Below are 24,813 nucleotides of genomic sequence, written 5' to 3' on the forward strand. Positions count from 1 at the left end.
TGACAAAGCTCAGTCACCTTTCACGGCAGATGCGGAAGGCCATGCAAAAAAACATATCTCTAGATGTTTTTATTTTTTATTATGCTAATTCGACTCTGGGCGGTCCAGCATCTCATTTTCTGCTCTCTACCCTTTCGTTCAGTGGTTTTCACTAATTATGCAGTGTTCATTGAGTTCGTGTCAATTTGCATATTCACCACAAGATGGTGCTGCTGCTGAGCATACGACAGAACACTCCTCACGTAACTACGTTGTCTTTTGCGTGCTCCATTGCTGATGGCTCCTACCTCACCAATCCATGTGTTGTATTGTTGTTTTCGGGAGTGGGGGAAGTTTCTATTACCAGGGATGGTTTAATAACAATGTCCGAAGTACTGATGAAAGAAATGGAGGAGGTATCGCTTTGTCACATAAAAACAGAAGATCACCCGGAAAATGGTCGGAGTTTTCTTTTGGTTGATGAACAAGAAAATCTGCAGGTAACGACGTCGGTTTGCTAGCACGCAACTAACGTTAACTGGCTAGGAAGAATGAAAACAAAGTCCACACTGGTTGGCGAAAGGGTAACATTAGCCAGCTTTCATATTTGTGTTAACAAAATTAAATATGTCACGTTGCCATCCCGTCTTGCACAAGTAACAGTCAACTACGGTGTTAGTTAGCTATCGTTAACGTTACTCGTTATGTTGACATGGGCCTCGTCGAACCTTACCTTGCTACGGTAGACAATGAACATATATTTATTGTTAAAATAATATTTAACCTTTATTTAACTCGGCAAGACAGTTAAAGATCAAATTATTATTTTACAATGCCGGCCAAACCTTCCCCTAACACAGACGACGCTGGGCCAATTGTGCGCCGCACTATGTTGTGATACAGCTCGGGATCGAACCAGGGTCTGTAGTGACGCCTCTAACACTGCGATGCAGTGCCTTAGACCGCTGCGCCACTCGGGAACACTGGCTATTATTTTGTATACATTTTTGTCGAAATGGTCGACACGCAGCTAACTTGATAAGAATGATCTAACTTAGCCATGTAACTTTGACTAGCTAGTCATACTTAACGTTAAAGATGGTTGTTTTTAAAAGGGCAGGAGTATTATACCTTGATGTCTGTCACATAGAGAATTATAGAGGCCTCTAGTGACCAAAAGGCAGTTTTGGCATGGGCAGCGCCATTGAGGGCTTCTGCAATTTTAAAGTAGTCAACTGGGTGGGGATTCCTATGGGTTGTAGCCTCAATTGCGCTGCCCATGCTGTCACAGACGCTATAATGGCGTAGATATAAATATTAGTCCTCTATCTATCTCTATGGTCTGTCATGACTGGCCTTGTTTCAGTTTCCTTTCAGGAAAGTCCCCAATTAATCAGGCTGTGCAAACGCCACACTCTAGCTGCTTTTAGCAACCCAGGGTGTATTTACATACGTTGCACAAAAACAGTCTGCGGGAAGCCAGAAGTGAAGTACAATTACACATTGATTTACTGTACCGGTGGGCATGATGGTTGGTCATTATGACTGGGGGGTCTTTGAGACAAAATATTTAAATGATCATATTATTAAACAGACTTTCCAAATGTGGGTCTGTTGCAGACTCACGTTTCTCTGCTTACCTCATGTCAAAATAAAGTGGGTCCACGTTTGGAAAGTCTGTTTAATAATACGATTCTTCAGATATTCTGTCTCAAATTCCCCCATCATAATGATCAGCCATCCTGCCCACCGGCACTGTAAGTTGAAAGGGAATCGTTTTTAACTTCTGGCTTTCCGTGTACTGTTTTTGTGCAACCCAATACAATTGGGAGCAACACCCAATACAATTGGGAGCTCCAGAAAGCAGCTAGCCACACAAGTCTTGACTGAAGCTAATTAACTCCCTTGTAGGGTTGAGCCTAGCTCTCGAGAGTCCAAGGGTCTATGGCTAGCTACGCAGCCCTTGAGTTCTCAACTGAACAATCAGGACCACAGCTGGATCAATTAACTACAATCCCCACGCTTTGTTTTAACATTTAGAAACATTAATAATCCAGTGTGCAATACCGTTTTGGAAACCTATGGAACTTAACTTTCACATGTAGGAGAAAGAATCTTTAGGTTACGAAAGATGCACCTACTGTATGCAGTTTAGCAAAGTTGCATTATGAAACGCACAGCCATCAGCACCCATCCGAGGTCCTAAACTTCCTTCCCTGTTATGCCTCATTGGGGTCGTTTGAAGCGGAAATTGGATGGGAGGAAGTGTAGTCTTGGTTGTTTGAAGCGGAAATTGGAGGGGAGGAAGTGTAGTCTTGGTTGTTTGAAGCGGAAATTGGAGGGGGGGAAGTGTAGTCTTGGTTGTTTGAAGCGGAAATTGGAGGGGAGGAAGTGTAGTCTTGGTTGTTTGAAGCGGAAATTGGAGGGGAGGAAGTGTAGTCTTGGTTGTTTGAAGCGGAAATTGGAGGGGAGGAAGTGTAGTCTTGGTCGTTTGAAGCGGAAATTGGAGGGGAGGAAGTGTAGTCTTGGTTGTTTGAAGCGGAAATTGGAAGGGAGGAAGTGTAGTCTTGGTTGTTTGAAGCGGAAATTGGAGGGGAGGAAGTGTAGTCTTGGTTGTTTGAAGCGGAAATTGGGGGGGTGTAGTCTTGGTTGTTTGAAGCGGAAATTGGAGGGGGGAACTGTAGTGTTGGTTGTTTGTAGCAGAAATGGGGGGGGGGTGTAGTCTTGGTTGTTTGAAGCGGAAATTGGAGGGGGGAACTGTAGTGTTGGTTGTTTGTAGCGGAAATTGGAGGGCAGGAAGTGTAGTCTCGTTTGGGGGTGGTGTTTTTACAAATACATCTTCATGTTTTTTGTACATAGTATAGATTGATTTGATTTTATTAGGATCTCTTTTAGTCTTCATTTGGACTAATCTTCCAAGAGTCCTTAAACATTCAAATACAATTTATAATACGATCACATTTTCACATAACACACTGTTACAAACAGATATAATACACTGACATATTGACCAGATAAATACTTTAACAGTCTGAAAAGATATATTGATTCCTTCATCTACCATACCTTCCAATGTATTTTATTTAAATGGTTATAAAGTATTGTTTACATTTATATTTTGAAATGTTTCTGGTTTGCTCAGATAAATGATTCCATTTCTTTATTGCTCTAAATCAAAATGTTATTTTGCCGATTTCTCTTTTCTGTCTGGATAACACAGATGGTGGACAATCTATTCCTAGCATTTACTGAATGTCTGCCTCTTACCAACTGAATACTGCTGTGAATAGTTTGGCCGTTTTAAGTGGTGTACTTTGTGAAATAAAATAAGCATATTTTTTTCAATTATCTTGTTGATTTATGACCAACCAAGAGCATTGCGCATGACTACAACAGAATAACCATATCTCCACCTTAAAGCAATCCTTGCTGCTTTGTTCTGAGCAATCTGCTGCCTCCTAATTTAACTTGCTGATGCATTTCCCCAGACCACAGGACAGTAGTTCATCTGACTCCAAATTAATGCTTGGGTTGTTTGACCACGGAACAGTAGTTCACCTGACTCCCAATTAATGCTTGGGTTGTTTGCTTAAGAATCTTTCCCGGTAATTATTTAGCCATGGTTCCGATCATGCATGCAGTTTTAATTTGTTTTATTACATAGATGAGTTATTTGAAACCACCATGATGATAAGCAGTTGTTTAGCTGCACCCCTAGTAGTTTGGTTTCTGCCTCTTCCTCAATTTGTACTTCCCCATACTTAATTGTATCCCATACTGTGTTGGCCTTTTCCTGGTGGAACAGACCAACATAACCTTGATTTTCTTGGTGTTCAAAACAAGTTTGTTCCAGCAAACCCACTCCCTGATATTTCCCTGAACTACTGGTAGAGCTTGTTGTACTGATTTGTCTTGCAGTATAAAGTGTAGTATCTGCAAATATAATAGCTTGAGTTTCAGATAAGGCATAAGGAAGGTCTTTGGTATATGTTAAGTTTCTTTGAACGGGGCATGGACGTAGGTGCCAGGCGCATCGGTTTGAGTGAGTCAAGAACTGCAACCCTGCTGGGTTTTTCACGCTCAACGGTTTCCCATGTGTATCAAGAATGGTCCACCACCCGAAGGACATCCAGCCAACTTGACACATCTTGTAGAGTCCAGGAAGGGGTGAATTTGAAAAGCCTAAACTATCCTATTAAACGTTCCGGGTGTCTTGCTATCCTAGCAAGAAACCATGTAGTTCTAGCATTGCTCCGAGAAACACACCTGCTCCAAAAGGGCTCATAAGAATAAAGAACCATTTGTACAAACTGGCTGCTTTTTCATCATCCCCAAACAAAACTAAAGGTGTAATCATAATGATACATGAGAAACCATCTTGTGTAAAGAGGAAGACCAAGAAGGCAGAATCACTTTCCTTAAATGTATCCACAATGGAAAGAAAATGCTCTTTTATTCATGTGTACGCTCCAAATTCATATGATCCTACGTTTTTTAAATTCTCATTCTCTGAACAGCATATTGTTAGAATTAGCTGAATCCCATCTGGTTATTGGGACAGACAGGAATGACATGTGGGACAAATCTAATATGAATAACTACAATCCACACGCAACCAAGGCTCTCCAGCATATAGTCTCTGATTACAACTTCATTGATTCCTTGACGAGCACATATTTCTAAGGCAAAAGAGTACACTTTATAGTCACAGGCGTAAATCATTCTCACAAATCTATTTCATACTACTATCTACAACCCGAGTTTCTTTAAGAAAATAGAAATTCGACATGAGCTTGTCTGACCACTACACTCACTACTGCCAACTTCAAATTTCAGTGTCTCGTAAAAGAGCTGATGGCTTTTTCAATGTTTCATTACTACAAAATCCTACATTCAATTTGTGATCCCCTGGACATCGAGGGGACTCCCACCTATGCTGTTAGGTCCCCCAATGTCGTGGGGGTCGGCTCCAGTATCCCTTCCATGCATCTAGATACCATCTGTGGTCACCTTTGCCATAACCGAGAGAGAGGACAGACCAGAACAACAGTTTTAGTTTAGGGCATTTCTGATTCATGAAATCCAGACAAATTATTCACTGTATGACAAATGATTACTGCTTCCAATATTCTTAACACAAATGTCTAAGACAAATATCAATGAGAATAACGACACACAGGGGAAACCATTTTTTTCCCCTCCCAAATGGTCTTACACTCCCCTATCATCTTGGCGATCTCACTGCGGAGTTACAGGGTCAGGGAGTTTAACGGGCCAGTCCTTAGGGAGAAATCCGGACCATCCAGCAGACCTAATCTGGTGAGATTGGTATTGACACAAGACAAAAGCAAAGAAAACAAAACAAGAACAGCAATACACTTCTTCATATATCACTCAATACGCTTCTTCATATATCACTCGAGGGGGGAAAACTTAAGTCCATTTGGAGTAACTGTCAACCATTAACAACATATCTTTATTTTAGTTGCAGGCATGTGAAGAAAATCTATTTGCATATTTACAAAGGGGCCCCAGGGGACTAGTTATTCCCCATTTAGACACATGACTCACATCGTGATTCATGTGTCCCAAAAAAACAAGGAAATAATTGTATCCCATAAGGTAATGGTAAAATAGACTAGAGACAAGTGTCCCTCATTCAGGGGGAGCGCGCTCTCTCTGTCCTTCTCGTGGTCTGAATCACACACAGGGCTATTGCTACATTCTAAACTTCTTCCTAGTTATTAGTGTTTACATAGCCCATTTAAATGTCTCTGGTCTTTCTAGTGAGGGTGCTCAGGCCTCACCAGAAAGTCAGAACTGAGGTCTGAGGTCATTCAATCCCATTAAGTGAGTGTTTCTTTCCCTGTACTTCAGACATTATTTAACATTCCAAACATTTTGTGTACCAGGTTTACATTGGGTTTTTCAGTACATTTCTTATCAAGATAATTGACATGTGTGCAGCCAAAACTCTGACAATAGACACGTCAGAAAATGGCCTTTGTGTGCCCTTTAAGGTGCATCCTTTCTAACCTGTGAAAAACCCACTAAAAATAAAGACCCCACACAATAAATCAGTATTAACACCACTAACAAATACACTGCTGAAAAAAATAAAGGGAACACTAAAATAACATCCTAGATCTGAATGAATGAAATATTCTTATGAAATACTTTTTTCTTTACATAGTTGAATGTGCTGACAACAAAACCACACAAAAATTATCAATGGAAATCAAATGTATCAACCCATGGAGGTCTGGATTTGGAGTCACACTCAAAATTAAAGTGGAAAACCACACTACAGGCTAATCCAACTTTGATGTAATGTCCTTAAAACAAGTCCAAATGAGGCTCAGTAGTGTGTGTGGCCTCCACGTGCCTGTATGACCTCCCTACAACGCCTGGGCATGCTCCTGATGAGGTGGCGGATGGTCTCCTGAGGGATCTCCTCCCAGACCTGGACTAAAACATCCGCCAACTCCTGGACAGTCTGTGGTGCAACGTGGCGATGGTGGATGGAGCGAGACATGATGTCCCAGATGTGCTCAATTGGATTCAGGTCTGGGGAACGGGCGGGCCAGTCCATAGCATCAATGCCTTCCTCTTGCAGGAACTGCTGACACACTCCAGCCACATGAGGTCTAGCATTGTCTTGCATTAGGAGGAACCCAGGGCCAACCGCACCAGCATATGGTCTCACAAGGGGTCTGAGGAGCTCATCTCTGTACCTAATGGCAGTCAGGCTACCTCTGGCGAGCACGTGAAGGGCTGTGCGGCCCCCCAAAGAAATGCCACCCCACACCATGACTGACCCACCGCCAAACCGGTCATGCTGGAGGATGTTGCAAGCAGCAGAATGTTCTCCACGGCGTCTCCAGACTGTCACGTTTGTCACGTGCTCAGTGTGAACTTGCTTTCATCTGTGAAGAGCACAGGGCGCCAGTGGCGAATTTGCCAATCTTGGTGTTCTCTGGCAAATGCCAAAAGTCCTGCACGGTGTTGGGCTGTAAGCACAACCCCCACCTGTGGATGTCGGGCCCTCATACCACCCTCATGGAGTTTGTTTCTGAACGTTTGAGCAGACACATGCACATTTGTGGCCTGCTGGAGGTCATTTTGCAGGGCTCTGGCAGTACTCCTCCTTGCATAAAGGCGGAGGTAGCGGTCCTGCTGTTGGGTTGTTGCCCTCCTACGGCCTCCTCCACGTCTCCTGATGTACTGGCCTGTCTCCTGGTAGTGCCTCCATGCTCTGGACACTACGCTGACAGACACAGCAAACCTTGCCACAGCTCGCATTGATGTCCCATCCTGGATGAGCTGCACAACCTGAGCCACTTGTGTGGGTTGTAGACTCCGTCTCATGCTACCACTAGAGTGAAAGCACCGCCAGGATTCAAAAAGTGACCAAAACATCAGCCAGGAAGCATAGGAACTGAGAAGTGGTCTGCTCACCACCTGCAGAACCACTCCTTTATTGGGGGATGTCTTGCTAAATGCCTATAATTTCCACCTGTTGTCTATTCCATTTGCGCATCAGCATGTGACATTTATTGTCAATCAGTGTTGCTTCCTAAGTGGACAGTTTGATTTCACAGAAGTGTGATTGACTTGGAGTTACATTGTGTTGTTTAAGTGTTCCCTTTATTTTTTTGAGCAGTGTATTAATTAACAGGTGGGTTGTGTGTGGGTGCTAAAAACAAACAAAATTGTGAGGCCTTACTTATTTTGGAAGCTCCCTTAACAGCCAGATTCATGTACCTTTATACTAACTGTCTGCCTCAGAAAGCATTTAAAAGGGAGAGATACAGAATAATTGGTAAACTCATCAGAACTTGGAAGTGGACATTCCATAAATCCCAGAAGAAAATAAACATGTACTTAGTTTACACATGTTAATCAGTCCTAAAAAATCGTAATCTTATTTGAGTTTACTGCGTCTTTGTCATGAAGTCTTGATAAAACCATGCATATACAGAATGCATACTTCAGACATGTCAGATGACAGTGTCCCGTTAAGCGGAGCAGCCACCTTCTAAAGTAAACAATCCCAGAGCCCCTGTTTTGTAACCTTGTCTTTTTGACCTGTTGCATTGACATATGTCCCTGTAAACCGAACTAGTCAAAATATGAAACCTGTTTAACAAATATGCTAGGACCTTCAAAGAGTTGGTGCTGGGTTATCAGCTCAATATTCAGTACTAAAAAAACATTTGCTTGGATCTACTTCAATTCTGGACACAGTTTCACATAATGGAAACAGAATATTCTTTAGATGACATTACCTTCTTGCTTAAATCATTTGTGTTACCCAAACTGTATAATTGAGTAATAATACTTTGGAAATGGTCAAAAACGTCTCTTATTCAACGATTCATACCTCTGTTCCAAATGTCCCACTGAGTCCCTTACAGCCTGTTTGAGTTCAGTGAGTACTGACGGCTATCTGTTTCACAGGAAACGTATCTCTAACCCAAACACCAGATGACGGCCTCTAATTTAATATCAATCCCAATGCTCAATCCCTCTGTTCATCATGTGACCTTGTATTGAAACATTATTTCTTCAAATTACTAAGACATTGCATTATTAGAGTGCTATCAGACAGCCAATCAACATTCACTTTGTTACTTTCACTAGTCTCCATATCTGTTTCCCTCGACTAGGACTCCCTTCTTCTCAATAGGAAGACCTTCTCAATCACTACTGTTAATACACTTGGATCACTCTCAATGTTCTGCTTTTCCCCCTATTGCATGGTTTAAAACAAAACAAACATGATAACTCTCTCCATTGTTTTAATTTTAGTCTACCATAACAATGTTACCTCTTAATATTTATTACCAATTTCTGTTGGATATTCACTTTTTGCTTCACACGTATTAAATTGCTTCACGTGTATTAATGTTATTTTAAGATGAACATGTAATGCGCTGAGTTGATAAAATACATCTGCCAATTCAGAAGGGAAGAGATACATTTTGGAGGGAGCTTTCTTTTTTAATTTGAGACTAGAGTCTCTTTCTGGGATCAACTTTCACAATAACTGGGCTGGCACTGTCTATCAGTCCCCTATAGATGGCATGCTCTGTCCATACTAAGTCTCTACCTATCAAGTTAAACTCTAGTAACCCATGATGCATTGATTTTATTTTTAATTTTTTTTATTTCACCTTTATTTAACCAGGTAGGCTAGTTGAGAACAAGTTCTCATTTGCAACTTCGACCTGGCCAAGATAAAGCATAGCAGTGTGAACAGACAACACAGAGTTACACATGGAGTAAACAATTAACAAGTCAATAACACAGTAGAAAAAAAGGATGAGTCTATATACATTGTGTGCAAAAGGCATTGAGGAGGTAGGCGAATAATTACAATTTTGCAGATTAACACTGGAGTGATAAATGATCAGATGGTCATGTACAGGTAGAGATATTGGTGTGCAAAAGAGCAGAAAAGTAAATAAATAAAAACAGTATGGGGATGAGGTAGGTAAAAATGGGTGGGCTGTTTACCGATAGACTATGTACAGCTGCAGCGATCGGTTAGCTGCTCAGATAGCAGATGTTTGAAGTTGGTGAGGGAGATAAAAGTCTCCAACTTCAGCGATTTTTGCAATTCGTTCCAATCACAGGCAGCAGAGAACTGGAACGAAAGGCGGCCAAATGAGGTGTTGGCTTTAGGGATGATCAGTGAGATACACCTGCTGGAGCGCGTGTTACGGATGGGTGTTGCCATTGTGACCAGTGAACTGAGATAAGGCGGAGCTTTACCTAGCATGGACTTGTAGATGACCTGGAGCCAGTGGGTCTGGCGACGAATATGTAGCGAGGGCCAGCCGACTAGAGCATACAAGTCGCTGTGGTGGGTGGTATAAGGTGCTTTAGTGACAAAACGGATGGCACTGTGATAAACTGCATCCAGTTTGCTGAGTAGAGTGTTGGAAGCAATTTTGTAGATGACATCGCCGAAGTCGAGGATCGGTAGGATAGTCAGTTTTACTAGGGTAAGTTTGGCGGCGTGAGTGAAGAAGGCTTTGTTGCGGAATAGAAAGCTGACTCTTGATTTGATTTTCGATTGGAGATGTTTGATATGAGTCTGGAAGGAGAGTTTACAGTCTAGCCAGACACCTAGGTACTTATAGATGTCCACATATTCAAGGTCGGAACCATCCAGGGTGGTGATGCTGGTCAGGTGTGCGGGTGCAGGCAGCGAACGGTTGAAAAGCATTCATTTGGTTTTACTAGCGTTTAAGAGCATTGTTACTTTATCAAATCTAGTAACCCATTATACTATTAATTTCTCTTAATACTTTTTAGACCACATACGTACGTTTACGGGTGGTGTGCAAGTTGAATATTATTATGCTTTTTTTTCTATTGTTACTTCATCAGATCTCTAGTAACCCATTATACTCGTCATATGTTACTTTATCTCTAGTAACCCATTATACTCTTCATATGTTACTTTATCTCTAGTAACCCATTATACTCTTCATTATGTTACTTTATCTCTAGTAACCCATTATACTCTTCATATGTCATCTCTAGTAAAAGCATATTCAGGAATAGTACTTTCTCCTTTCATATCTCCACATACATAACGTTATGCCATCAAACTCCACTGATGAGACATGTTATCCTCGATTGAGATCCTGAGATGTTATCCTCTACCTGTAGACCCGAAAGGCGGTGGTGGACTTAGGTTTTTACATCCACACCACCCCATGTGCATCTTCAATGATTCATAAATGCCTACAATAACAATAACACCTCATGCTATTATCAGTGGTTCAGACCACATAGAAAAGTATATTGTCGCATCCTATGCACCACGGTTATCTTGCCGCTACTTCCTCTATATATTCATAAAACACCCCATGCTCAATAACACCTCGTGCTAGTAGTCCCAGACTACGATGGGTGGTGGTGGACGAAACCCCTAGATAACAGAACTGTCGATAATGTTATAGATCGAAAAACTCACACAGAACTGGTTGGGGTATTCATGCAGACCTCTTTCACACCGGAGCTAGTCCCCTGACACCGGAGCTATCTCCTGATAGCTCTCATTCATGCAGTACTTAGTAGCTACATTTCAATCCTCTTATTATCCATATTTCATCAGCTTAATATCCAAATTTCAATCAATCAGTTTAACACGTTCTTTACACACTCACACAACTTCAACATTCACTTAGTACTATTCCCAAACACACTCGATAATCTCCCGTATTACCCCATGTGCATCTTCAATGATTCTCTGTCGTTACTTCTTATGCACCACATGTATCTTTCACATACATATATAATAAGACCACATGCTATTAGTAATGGCTGCAGACCACATATACTTCTCTTATAAATGCCTACAGACAGCTGTCGGTGGGGCTTTCCATGGTAGCGTTACGCCCTCGCTCTAGTCTTCTCATAAGACTAGTGAATAGCCTTCTCCTATAAGACTATGGGTACCTTTTTGACTTAAATGTATGTGTTACTCGCCTTAATTAGGTTTCCATAATTTATTTGAATTTGTATACAATTTTTTTTTAATTGACTTACTGAATTTCAGAAGATATGTCCCTCAAATGTTCACAGATGATGTCTCCCCCTGTGCAGTTCACAGTAAGGGTCTGGTCTGGCTGGGTCCTTGTCCTCTTTTGGTCAGACAGGAGTTTTCATAAAATGCGCTACCGGTTTTCCTCGCAGACCCTCACTAGAAAGCTCCACAGGCAAAATCAATCATACAGTTTGTGACGCCAAATTGAAGGATATTCCATGTGATAAATTGCCAAGAAACTGAAGGTCTTGTACAGTGCAAACTGGCCCTAACCAGAATAGAAAGAAGAGTGGGAAGCCCCGGTGCACAACTGGGCAAGAGGACAAGTACATTAGTGTCTAGTTTGAGAAACAGACGCCTCACAAGTCCTCAACTGGCAGCTTCATTAAATAGTATCCGCAAAACACCAGTCTCATTGTCAACAGTGAAGAGGCGACTCTGGGATGCTGGCTTTCTAGTCAGAGTTGCAAAGAAAAAGCTATATCTCAGACTGGACAATAAAAAGAAAAGATTAACATTGGCAAAAGAACACAGACACTGGACAGAGGAACTATGCCTAGAAGGCCAGCATCCCGGAGTCGCCTCTTCACTGTTGACATTGAGACTGGTGTTTTGTGGGTACTATTTAATGAAGCCTCTTGCTCAGTTGTTCACCGGGGCCTCCCACTCCTCTTTCTATTCTGGTTAGAGCCAGTTTGCGCTATTCTGTGAAGGGAGTAGTACACAGCGTTTTACGAGAACTTAAGTTTCTTGGCAATTTCTTGGCTGCTTCAGAAGAAGTTATTTTTGAGCTTGTAATCGAACCCACAAATGCTGCTTGCTCCAGATACTCAACTCGTCTAAAGAAGGCCAGTTTTATTGCTTCTTTAATCAGAACAACAGTTTTCAACTGTGCTAACATAATTGCAAAATGGTTATCTAATGATCAATTGGCCTTTTTAAAATGATGAACTTGGATTAGCTAACATAACGTGCCATTGGAACACAGGAGTGATGGTTGCTGATAATGGGCCTCTGTACACCTATGTAGATATTCCATTTAAAAAATCTGCCATTTCCAGCTACAATGGTCATTTAAAACATTAACCATGTCTATCTACACTGTATTTCTGATCAATTTGATGTTATTTTAATGGACAAAAAATGAGCTTTTCTTTCAAAAACATGGACATTTCTAAGTGACCCCAAACTTTTGAACGTTAGTGTATATGGTAATGTAAACGACTCAGGATAAAATAAAACAATTTACAAAAAGGGAAAGACGTAGGAGGACTCTCCGAAACAAACTTTAAATTGTATTTCCGCCCCATCCTAAATTGGTTTAGACATAATTCTTCTGCCCCCCTGGCTAAGTATAGAGAGAAATATGGTGTCTCCTATTACCCTGGAAGAAGTGGTCTTCACTGATATACAGTATCCCTTAAATACTAAACTACCCTCAAGGCTTATTATTGAAAAGCAATGTAACTGGGAATCAAAATGGCATGCCCATACTCTAATATTTCACAATAATGTCTTGTTATCTGGAAGGTGGCCTTTTGCCCCCCCCCCCCCCCCCCAATGGTCCAAATGTGGAATCCCCATACCCTTACTGATGGACAGCAAGGGTTTGAGAACATTCCAAAATGTAAAAGATAAATACACATTACCAGGCAACTCCTTTTTTTCTATATTTACTAGTTCCTTTTTTCCCTATGGAATCCCTTTGGAAATCCAACTACTGAACCATCCAATGATGGGATTTATAAATAAATTATCTGGGCTCCTGAAAGGACTGATCTCTAAAATATATAGAAGCAACTTTTGGAAAGGTCATTCTGGGATAGCCATTAAAGTATGGTCCACATATCTAATTGAATCTGGACAACCCTTTAACTGGAATAGAATATGGATAAATATGACCTTTGCATCCCGTAAACCGAACCATCAACTTATACATTTTAAGTTTGTTCACAGACTGTATTTAACACCAAGGAAACGTTTAACGTTGAAATTGGCCCCAACTGTTCACTGTGTCCCCTACACCAGGTAAGCACATTCCTTCATATGATATGGGAGTGCCCTGCAGTTATATGCTTCTGGGGCAAAGGAAAAAATATATCTATATATATATATTTTTAGAAGTGCATGAATTTAAATATTCAATGCTTTGAATCGGTTATGTTACTTAATGATAATAGCCCCTTGAATCTCTCAATGAATCGTAGAAGATTACCGCTGGCAGGCAGCACTGCTGGTGTGGGAGGCATGGTTTCTGGTTGGGGAGGGAAGATACGGGAGGAGGGATGGGGGACTGAGATTTGCAACAGGTTGTGGTGATCATTATATGCATTTCTTAGTTTTTTGTACCTGTAACCCCTTCAACAGCAAAAAAGACAACTAAATAAAAGGGGGTCACAAACATTAAAATAAACTTTCCTCAACCAGGGCTCTACGCTGACCTTTTTTACAGGGAGCACGTGTGTGCCTGTTGAAAAATGCAGGAGCACACAAAGAAATTAGGAACGCAAAGACAAATATTTTAAGTAACAAGACGTTTTCTTTGTAGTAATGGTGCAAGCATGACGGGCATGGCACCTGGGCTGCGGTACAGTGAAGTAATCATTGCATCAATTTTCATCTGGGTGATGTTTTTTCTAGGTGCACTGATGGTTTTAAATTCAAATTCCAGGTCGCACAGCAAAACAATTAGTTGCATATGCGATTCAAATTGTTACACCTGTAGAGCCCTGTAAACTGCATACAGTAAGTATCTTTTGGATAAGGAAAATGATTGCTCGCTTATATGAATGTTAAGTTCCAATTACAAATGTTTCAAAAACTGCAACGCGTGTAAGGTGTATTTGCATTTAGACAGAGGATTTGGGTATCATCGGAGCATCGGGACATTTTTCCTCACAATGATAAAGGGGATGTTCAATGGCTCATTGTAATGAAATGCAATTTGAGTCATGAATAAGGGTAAGGTTGAGCCCTGAGACTACTTGTCAGTGTAAAGTTACCTTTGATAACATAATTGTTAGGCCAAATGCTAACGTAGGAGCCATTTTGTCCTATTTATGTGGTTGTTCTTACCCTGCTCACCATTAACACATTGGAACTAAAATATGCGCCTATGGCAATTACATCTGCATGTATTCTCTCCATACCTATCTGCTTCCATACTTCCTGGTTACCTGTCTGCCTATACGTGTAACCCATGACCCAAATCGATATAGTGCCCTCTAGTGTTCACATTAAGTGGAATAAAGATAGACAAACTATATCCACAACACAACAACCACATAAGTAAGCCTAAATTGCTCCTACAGGAAAAGTAATTTGACATGTATTTGACAACATAACATCCTATAGCTAACTATAACATAACTTGATCTCCCATCCTCTCCACCATTAACCCAGGTCCATGATGAGGCTCAGTTCCTGGAGAGGCTGGGCTGCGGGGACATGCAGGGCGTCAAGGTCCTCTCCATCTTCGGCAACACGGGCGACGGTAAGTCCCACACCCTCAACCACATCCTGTTTGGCGGGGATACCGTATTCTACACCTCCAAGTCCCCCAGCTCCTGCACAGTGGGCGTGTGGGCCGCCTTTGACCCCGGGCTGTGCCTGGTGGCTCTGGATACAGAGGGCCTGCTGGGGGCGGCGGCCAACCAGAACCAGCGCATGCGTCTGCTGCTGAAGGTGCTGGCCGTATCGGACGTGGTGGTGTACCGCACGCGGGCCGAGAGGCTGCACAACGACATGTTCCAGTTCCTAAGCAGCGCCTCAGGGGCCTACCTGAAGCACTTCACCCCCGAGCTGCGCGCCCTCTCCAGCCGCTGTGGCATGGACGTTCCCCTCTCCTCCCTGGGGCCGGCGGTCATCGTGTTCCAGGAGACCACCCACACCCAGCTACTGGGCCATGGTATGTACAGGAGAGGCCCAGTCACTAACATGCACCACATGTAATCATATGTTTCTATACATGCGTTACACAACAATTTGCTCATGAGTTGTTAGACAACACATTGTGGAATGGTTAGATTATGCTGTCATGTTGTGGTTTCAGACTCATTTTCCCAAAGTAATTGCACCTTGGGAATAAATAACATTCAATAAAAAAAAGTAATTGAACAACAACACGCTAACATATTATTTAAATTCAGAATCACACCCAGCCATTACACTGGGTGAGACACACCCACAGATACAACTACTAAAGTCACACATACTACACTATTTACTCAACAGTCAGTTGGGTGTGTGAACTCAACCCATGACGTTGTCCTACTTTGTCCCCACAGAGCGAACAGATGTCCCTGGCTATGCAGACACTCAGCTCCAGAGGCGCTTCCATGACCTGGGCCTGGGTACAGAGGCCTTCAGCTCAGTGCAGTACGTGGGCACCCAGACCATCACTCCACCGACCAACTACTCTCTGCTCCTGGAGGCTGTACGCCAGCAAGTCAGGAACACTGCCACACGATCGCCCCGCCAACCGGCCATCGTCTTCAGCGCTCTGCAGGTCTGTGTGTGTTTATCTCTTTGCATTGTTGCATAATTCATTTGTTTGATAGACAGGTAATGCTGGTACTAGCTAATGTTCATGGGAATTATGTGCTTGTCTGGGTAAATAGGCCTTTCCAAAACCAACCAATGAATGTTTGTTTTGTTTGTTTTGACCTCATGACCCTGCTTGGCTCATCCCCTGGGCCTCACCTCTCTCTCCTTCTCCCCTCCTCTCCAGGCCCTGAGTGACAGGTTCTGTGGGGAGATCTTAGACAACAAAATCCCCCTCTACTCCTTCTTCCCTGACGAATACTTCACCTGCTCTTCAGTCTGTCTCAGCTGCAAGTAAGTGACTTCCCTGCATCTGCTGCATGTATCTGCTCAGAGTAACTTTATCACATGAATCAAAACTAAATGGGGAGGGACTAACCTGCATTTGTCCAATTGAAGCTCTCGTTTTCATTGCAAACCATTTTCCATGTTTTGCTACAGTGTGCACTGATGAATGGTGTATTCACCTGCTCCACGTGAGCAGGTAGTGCTAGGATATGTGTCCCTCCCAGATGGGTTGCCACAAAGGAAGCATAAAAGTCTGTTTGTCCTATGTACATCATACATATCCACGAGTTTTCATGATGTACAGCGTCTTCTTCAACTTGGGAAATTTGAGCTAGATCAGAAGCCGAATTGTCCGTAAACATACTGATTGGGGTTCATATCCAGAAATAGACATTGGTTTAACAGGCTCTCACTGCTTGAGTATGAAGCCTTGTTGGTCACCGTTATAAATGATGTTATGATGCACGTCTAACATCTTGTGCCGCTAGGAGAAAAGGAGCGACGCCTTTTGGCCATCCACCAACATGGCAGGTGATCAGAGATGTTAAGTATGTGATGGATGGATTCATTGTCCTTGTTTTCTTTCCCCTCAGTATCCGCTGTAAGAACGGGATGAACCATCTCAGAGACAGAGTCCCTCACCTGGCAGACGGACTGTGTCAGTACGCTCACCAGTACAACAACAAGGTCCTCATCTGCAAGGTAAGGCATTTCACATATGGTCTGTGATGGAATGTAAGAGAGAAAGATACATTTAGTTGGGTTGGAACCAATATAGACTTGTTAATGTGATCTGAAAAGAAAATGGACAAGGAAGTATTCTTCTATATATGATATAGGATGGAATCCTGTGGAGATGGTGTTGAACAATTTGTCGTACTAGCAAATGCATGAACCAAGGGTATGAAGCTAGCATTAATCATACGTTGTGTGCTCTCTCCCTGATCTGGTCCTACCTGCACAGCGGTGCTATGAGGGTGGCAGGGAGGTTATTGTCATTCCTAAAACCTCAGCCTCCACAGACAACCCCTGGTTTGGGTTGGCAAAGTACGCCTGGTCTGGGTGAGTTGTTGAAGTAATCTGGACTCTTTGCAGACACACACACACACGTACTTTTTGATGGTATTAAAAGATGTCCCTTTCAACCATCCAGTCAATGAAGTACCAGTCATTCACAAATACATAGAATCCACTCTGCCATCTAAGCCAATGCACTATATATTTCCTTCCACTCTCTCCACGGTGCACCGGCCCTGCCAGGTATGTCCTGGAGTGTGGCAGCTGTGGCATCATCTACCGCAGCCGTCAATACTGGCTGGGCAACCAGGACCCAGAGAGCGGCGTGGTGCGGCCCGATGTCAAACACGTCTGGGAGGGGGTGAGCTGAGCCGCCTGGTCCTAAACGCCCCTCATTGTACTGGCAGGAACTGCAGACAAACAGTCACTCAAGCTCAATTGAAGTGTCAGTGAGAATGTTTAGGGTCATTTGCGACTGAACTGGTTGGAATTTATATGCAAAGTGTCTGGCATATATTTAACTTTCAAAGTATGTCCGCTATCAAAGGTTAATAAAGATAATGTTACTTGCACTGGCAACAACAACACTGTACTTCAATGGTTCATGGTCATCATCATCAATTATGAATGGATGAATACACACTGCCAACATAGATGTCAAATACATTCAAAGATGACCTCCCTCTCCTTCTGACCGTTGCTCTCTCTGTCCAGTCTGAGGCCTTCCTGACAGACCACCAGAATGCGGCGCAGAGGGTGCTGGATGGGATGAACGTTGTGATCCAGTCTGTGTCGGAGTACAGCACGGGCCCCACCAAGGCGGTCACGTCCTGGCTCACTGACCAGGTGGCCCCGCTCTATTGGAGACCCAACACGGACATCACCGTGAGTCATCACTCTCACAGCATGATCTAACCAGCAAACACGGCATCTAGACCAGCAACACACTCACAGGCTTTTTGAACAGATAGCAGAGCCCTAAGAGTAGCTGTTTTTATTAAGGTGATCGACCCCGTGCCCAAATACCAAAAGGACGCCGCATTAATTCTAAAACCAATATATCATCATTATAGTGAGTAAAACCAACAAATGGCTGTTTTAATTCTCAAATGTGGCACTGAACAGAGTTGTTTGGTACGGTTGTGAGTGTATAGTTCTGACTACTGGCTCTTGACATTCTAATCATATTGTGCTCTGTGCCTGTCCCCCAGGTGTGTCACTGCTGTAAGAAGCCCTTTGAGGAGGCAGAGAGGAAGCACCACTGTCGTTGGTGTGGCGAGGGCTTCTGCCAGGCCTGCTCCACCCACAGCATGCCCGTACCCGAGAGGGGCTGGGGAAGCACCCCCGTCCGTGTCTGTGATACCTGCCACCGCCAGGGAGGGACCGACACCACCAACCAGGGTCAGGATGCCAGCTAATGTTTTAGGATCAGTTTTGGGCCATGGATGTTAATGTAAAACCTGACGCTACCTCCAACTTAGTCTGATTCAGGGTCAGTTTTTAGTCAAATGTATTATTATTATTTTGTAATGAATGAATGCGACAATGAATGAGGGACGCGTCCTAAATGGTACCCAGTTCCTTTTTATACTGAACTATTGACCGAGGGCGGCCATTCTGGCTCGGACAATGCTTACTCGCCGAAAGACTTACCATCTTACTTTACTTACTTGGACCCATTGGGCTCTGGCCAAAAGTAGTACACTAGCAAAGAGAATAGGGTTCAGTTTGGGAGACAACCAAGGTGTTTGATGTGAATAGTAAGTGTTCATTCATGTCTCCCTCGAAAGACGACTCCTCTCAAGGGACTTCCTAGTCAAATAGAGGTTAAAAGAACATGTTTTCCAGTGATCCTGATGGCTCTGTTGGTCCCTCTCCGTGTCCTGTAGTGTCTGTGGTGGAGCCGCGGGGGCTGATGGCCCGCAGGTTGACAGAGGTGGCCCAGTCTACTCTAGACATGGTCACCACTGCAGTGGACTATCCTCTGTGTGAGTACGGCTAGCGTCGTGTTTGAGAAACGCATCACAAATAAAGCTAGCTAGTATAAATGTCTCTGTGTATTCACAAAAACACTTGGGGAAAAAAACTTCACACCAGGTACCATAGACATTTTACCGCATATGCAGACAGAAATCCACAAGATCTAACATTGAATATTATATTCACAAAGATTATAGTCTTTATCCTCTGCTCTGACTGTCAATAAACAGCTATTTATGTATCTCGCTCTCCTCCATGTTCCAGGCTTTGTGAAGGGAGTGGCCCGGCCTGACTACTGGATCCCCGACCAGCAGATCGTGCAGTGCCATAAGTGCAGAAAAGCCTTCACCCCCAGTATGTCCAAGCACCACTGCCGGGCATGTGGCCAGGGTGTCTGCAGCGGTTGCTCCTCAAAGAGCCGCCCAGTGCCCTCCCGTGGCTGGGACCACCCTGTCCGCGTCTGTGACGACTGTGCCAGCCACAAGGGCAGCCTGTGAGGTCAGGGCAGAGACCAAGGATACTGTGCTACTAGGTATCTGAAATCTAGTGAGATGCCACGGCACACCACATTTTGCTTATCTCTGTCTCTCTATGCACCATGAGCCACTGACCTTTTTAAGAGAAAATACCCAATCCAGGTAACCCCTGCCCTATAGGGAAGGCACTCGAGTGTGATGTGCTGAAGAAGCACTCTAAACATGGGACTGCCTCATCTGATATCGACTGCCTAAAAACCAAGAACTAAACTAGCGGGATCAAGAACTGGACTTCTGACAACTGGAAAGCTGCGACAGTTGTAAATGACTGAGTAAACCTCCTCCAAAAAACCCACTGTTTGCACTGAAAGACATTAGCCAGACAACTTTTCTGTTTGCACTGAAAGACATTAGCCCGACAACTTTTCTGTTTGCACACAGATCTCTACTTGCGACCGGGAAGAATCTTAATATTATTCTTACCTGTTGGGAGTGGCTGAACATTGATGAGTTAGGTTAGGTTTTAATTCGGCTGTGTGCTTGTAGTGGCCAGCCAAGCCTTTGCCTCAGACCACACCAAGGAGTATAACAGCCCTGTAACCTGACAGAGGAGACACATGAAGGGACATCATAACATGCTCTTCCTCCCTGAATGCGATCTCGGACAGTGTGCCATGGTTTTGAGTTGATGCACAAGGCAGGAAAATGAATAAATATGTGACATGCAGACATTCCAGTTGACATTAGTGCCTCTTTTCACACCGTCTTGCTGACCCCATCCATACTGTGCTGGCTCATGTATTTTCCTTTAACATGGTCCTTTCCAGCATGGTTCCAGCAACTAGGACAGTACTGCTGGGCTCGGCTCACTAGTGTGAAAGGGGTATAGTATCTTAACAGGTGGGCACTTTTGTGATCCATTGATGTTTTGAAACAAGCACATTATTTGTAATGAATACTGAGGGTTTACTTAGTGAAAAGGCACAAGAGGCAGTGCTGTATCATGAATAAGGTCAAAGGTAAATGGCGTTGTTCGGCCCGACGCTACAACGGAGTCGACTTATTTGCCTGTGACTGTATTCATGATACAGCACCGCCTTGCGTGCCTTATTGTTTTTAGAAATCTGTTACCAACATATTAAAATAACAATGAATTACATATTTTCATTGACTTTATTTGATAAGTAAATTCATAAAATGACCTTATTCTACCAGGAGATATAGTGCGGACAAAAATCTGGTTCTTTTGGTCATGTTGCTACAGATGCGACCTAGTCGTTAAAGATTCTTGCATAGTTGCTATGCAACAGGATGGTCATCAGTTCTACTAAACAAAATGGTTGCTATGCAAGCAGGATAACTTTCGTGTCACTAGCTAGCCAACTTCAGCTCAGTCAAGTCGAACATTGAACCTGGAATGACCGTACACTAGCTACATTTTCGTTTGAGCTGTTTTCTATTGGCATATGCGTGATTTCGCCTAGCTCAGAAAAGGTTGTCTCGTCTGGTCACAGAGAAATTGAAGAGTTAAACATTGTTTCCGAGGTTAGACAGGCAGACAGCGAGGTTTATATTAACCCCGCTATACCAAAATATATGCTTGTCTGGAAGCAAGGGGAAATAATGTGCAAGTTGAGATAAAGACGAGATGATTCGGACAGGAACATGGCATGATGGAACTGTTATCAGGCATCCAGGATCCAAACAACCAGTTTAATTATTATAATTATTAGCTAGTGTAATTGTTGGAAGAAATCTCAAATTGAATCGCTTGCTTATGTAAAGCACAGATTATTTGCATTTGCAGTAATATTGTCTATCATGTATCCATTGATGTGACTGTTGATGTTAGCTATTGATGTTAGCCGAATTAAAAAGGCAATTTCATGTCTCCATCAGATTTTATTCTCTTTATCGAGCACTGGATCCTGTAATACTTGCCTTCTGTATAGTCATAACCAATTGTTGTTTTATGCAATGCGTATATACTATGAGATTCTGGGTATATGACAATCTTGATTTTTTTTTTTATCAGTCTTTTGTGAATTTTAATTACCTGATGCCATCCCACTGGACACTGGTTGAATCAACGTCATTTGTCAACCTATTGTGACGTGGAATGTATGTGGAAAACACATTTGGATTTCCAAAAAGTCATCAACCAGTACTGTTCATCTCATTACAACCAGCATAGTAAACATTGAAATTAGGGTAAAACTTCAATACAATTACTTAACCTGACTAACAGGTTGTTACATCAATTGAATTACAACATAATCATCAGAAATATGTTTATGTTGAAAATTCCACATCCTGTATTCCATATACAGTATATTTTTTTTTGTGGTTGAAATTAAGTCAAATGTCATATTTGATTAGATGTTTTATTTTATCTTGTTTAAATGTTGATATTAAAATGGTATATTTGAATCAACGTCATTATGTCAATGTCATCCCATCAACCTAAATAAAGAGGTATGTTGAAATACAATTCAACCCGTGTGTGACCAGTATTCTTCTCACAATAACGTACAGTGCCTTGCAAAAGTATTCACACCCCTTGGTGTTTTTCCTATTTTGTTGCATTACAACCTGTAATTTAAATGGATTTTTATTTGGATTTGATGTAATGGAGAGACACAAAATAGTCAATTGTTGAAGTGAAATGAACTTGTTTCAAAAAATAGAGAAACTGAAAACTTTGCTAAGAAGCCCCTATATAAGATCTGGTGCAACCAACTACCTTCAGAAGTCGCATAATTAGTTGAAGTCCACCTGTGTGCACATGATCTGTCACATGATCTCAGCATACACCTGTTCTGAAAGGCCCAAGATTCTGCAACACCACTAAGCAAGGGCCACCACCAAGCAAGCGGCACTATGAAGACCAAGGAGCTCTCCAAACAGGTCAGGGACAAAGTTGTGGAGAAGTACAGATCAGGGTTGGGTTATAAAAGAAATATCAGAAACTTTGAACATCCCACGGAGCACCATTAATTCCATAAAAAAATGGAAAAAACCACAAACCTGCCAAGAGAGGGCTGCACACCAAAACTCATGGACCAGGCAAGGAGGGCATTAATCAGAGAGGTAACAAAGAGACCGAAGATAACTTCACGTCATTTCCAGTCACAACTTGTAGACTTGTTTACGTGCTGCTGTGCATTTTGTTGCTAACCTTACTTTGCTACCTGACAACTTTACTTTTTAATTACCGTTTATATTTTTTGTTTTTCCCTCGCTCAACTTTTTTTCATTCAAGTTTTTCACTCCGGACGCTTTATCTGGACGTGGTTCGTCAGAACCTCCACCAGCCGAAGCTAAGTAGTAAGATTAACACGATGCCTTCTAATTGCAGTCGCTGTACTCATAATATACCAGAGAACGATCGCCTTACGGCGAGGATAGCTGTGCTGCAAGCCCAGCTTCAGACGTAATCGTTAGGCAAGGGTAATTTCAATGTAGGAAAGGATGAAACAGCGTCTGTGCCACCAGTAAGTACAAATAGTAGTATAAATCCCCTCGCACAGTCCCCGCAGCCGGACAACTTTCTCATGGCTTCTGGAGGGAAATGCTGTAGGAATGCTCAACCGGTGTCGCTTATTCAGCCGACAGAAACTTTCAACCGGTTCTCCCCATTAAGCAGCAAGTCGGAGTGAGAGGCTGAGCCTTCTCTGGTCTCTACTCCTCCCGTTACAGGTTCTGAGATGTCGAAGGCTCCCACCATAAGCTCTGACAAATTGAAAACCCTAGTCATTGGCCACTCCATTACCCGCGGTATTAGACTTAATAAGAATCATAAAGCGATCATACACTGTTTACCAGGGGGCAGGGCTACCGAAGTTAAGGCTAATCTGAAGATGTTTGCTGGCAAAAACTGGCGAGTATAGGGATATTGTTATCCACGATGTTAGGATGAAACATTCAGAGGATTTACTGTGTTAAATGAGGCCTCACCTCATTTTTACACTAGTGACCATATCCCTGCGCATCCCGCAAAGGCGGAGGTGTTGCTAACATTTATGATAGCAAATTTTAATTTACAAAAAACCTCCGACATTTTCGTCTTTTGAGCTTCTGGTCATGAAATCTATGCAGCCTACTCAATCACTTTTTATGGCTACTGTTTACAGGCCTCCTGAGCCATATACAGCATTCCTCACAGATTTCCCTGAATTCCTATCGGACCTTGTAGTCATGGCAGATAATATTCACATTTTTGATGACTTTACTATTCACATGGAAAAGTCCACAGGCCCACTCTGGCTTTCGGAGCCATCATCGATTCCAACATGTCTCCGGATCTACTCATTGCCACAGTCATACTCTGAACCTAGTTTTGTCCCGTGGAATAAATGTTGTGCATCTTAATATTTGTTCTCACAATCCTGGACTATCGGACCACCATTTTATTACGTTTGCAATCGCAACAAACAATCTGCTCCGACACCAACCAAGAATCATCAAAAGTCGTGCTATAAATTCTCGGACAACCCAAAGATTCCTAGATGCCCTTCCAGACTCCCTCCGCCTACCAAAGGACGTCAGAGTACAAAAATCAGTTAACCACCTAACTGAGGAAATCAATTTAGCCTTGCGCAATACCCTAGATGCAGTCGCACCCCTAAAAACAAAAGACATTTGTCATAAGAAACTAGCTCCCTGTTATACAGAAAATACCCCAGCTCTGAAGCAAGCTTCCAGAAAATTGGAACGGAAATGGTGCCACACCAAACTGGAAGTCTTCTGACTAGCTTGGAAGACAGTACCGTGCAGTATCGAAGAGCCCTCACTGCTGCTCGATCATCCTATTTTTCCAACTTAATTGAGGAAAATAAGAACAATCCAAAATGTATTTTTGAAACTGTCGCAAAGCTAACTAAAAAGCAGCATTCCCCAAGAGAGGGTGGCTTTCACTTCAGCAGTGATAAATTCATGAACTTCTTTCATCATTAGAAAGCAAATTAC

At 42.7% G+C, this 24,813-nt stretch overlaps 1 protein-coding gene across 1 annotated transcript; it reads left to right on the forward strand.

The window, feature by feature from the left end:
- The first annotated feature begins 203 nt into the window (after positions 1-203).
- LOC115141633 (zinc finger FYVE domain-containing protein 1-like) lies at positions 204-22,336 on the forward strand. Its single transcript, XM_029680683.2, has 11 exons — positions 204-479; positions 14,945-15,449; positions 15,829-16,049; positions 16,272-16,378; positions 16,966-17,074; positions 17,337-17,434; positions 17,633-17,750; positions 18,104-18,274; positions 18,601-18,790; positions 19,279-19,377; positions 19,634-22,336. Exons 1-11 carry the CDS (start codon positions 204-206, stop codon positions 19,864-19,866), a joined length of 2,127 nt encoding a protein of 708 aa, XP_029536543.2. The 3' UTR covers positions 19,867-22,336.
- The last annotated feature ends 2,477 nt before the right edge of the window (positions 22,337-24,813 follow it).

This window comes from Oncorhynchus nerka, linkage group LG14, assembly GCF_034236695.1.
Source record: "Oncorhynchus nerka isolate Pitt River linkage group LG14, Oner_Uvic_2.0, whole genome shotgun sequence".
Classification (NCBI taxonomy): Eukaryota; Metazoa; Chordata; class Actinopteri; order Salmoniformes; family Salmonidae; genus Oncorhynchus; species Oncorhynchus nerka.

Bases quoted from the DNA above. Each gene is read 5' to 3' on its own strand.
- LOC115141633 (XM_029680683.2), top strand. From the start codon at position 204: ATGGTGCTGCTGCTGAGCATACGACAGAACACTCCTCACGTAACTACG. The intron at 17,435-17,632 runs GTGAGTTGTTGA...CGGCCCTGCCAG, and splicing joins GCAAAGTACGCCTGGTCTGG to GTATGTCCTGGAGTGTGGCA. The intron at 17,751-18,103 runs GTGAGCTGAGCC...CTCTCTGTCCAG, and splicing joins TCAAACACGTCTGGGAGGGG to TCTGAGGCCTTCCTGACAGA.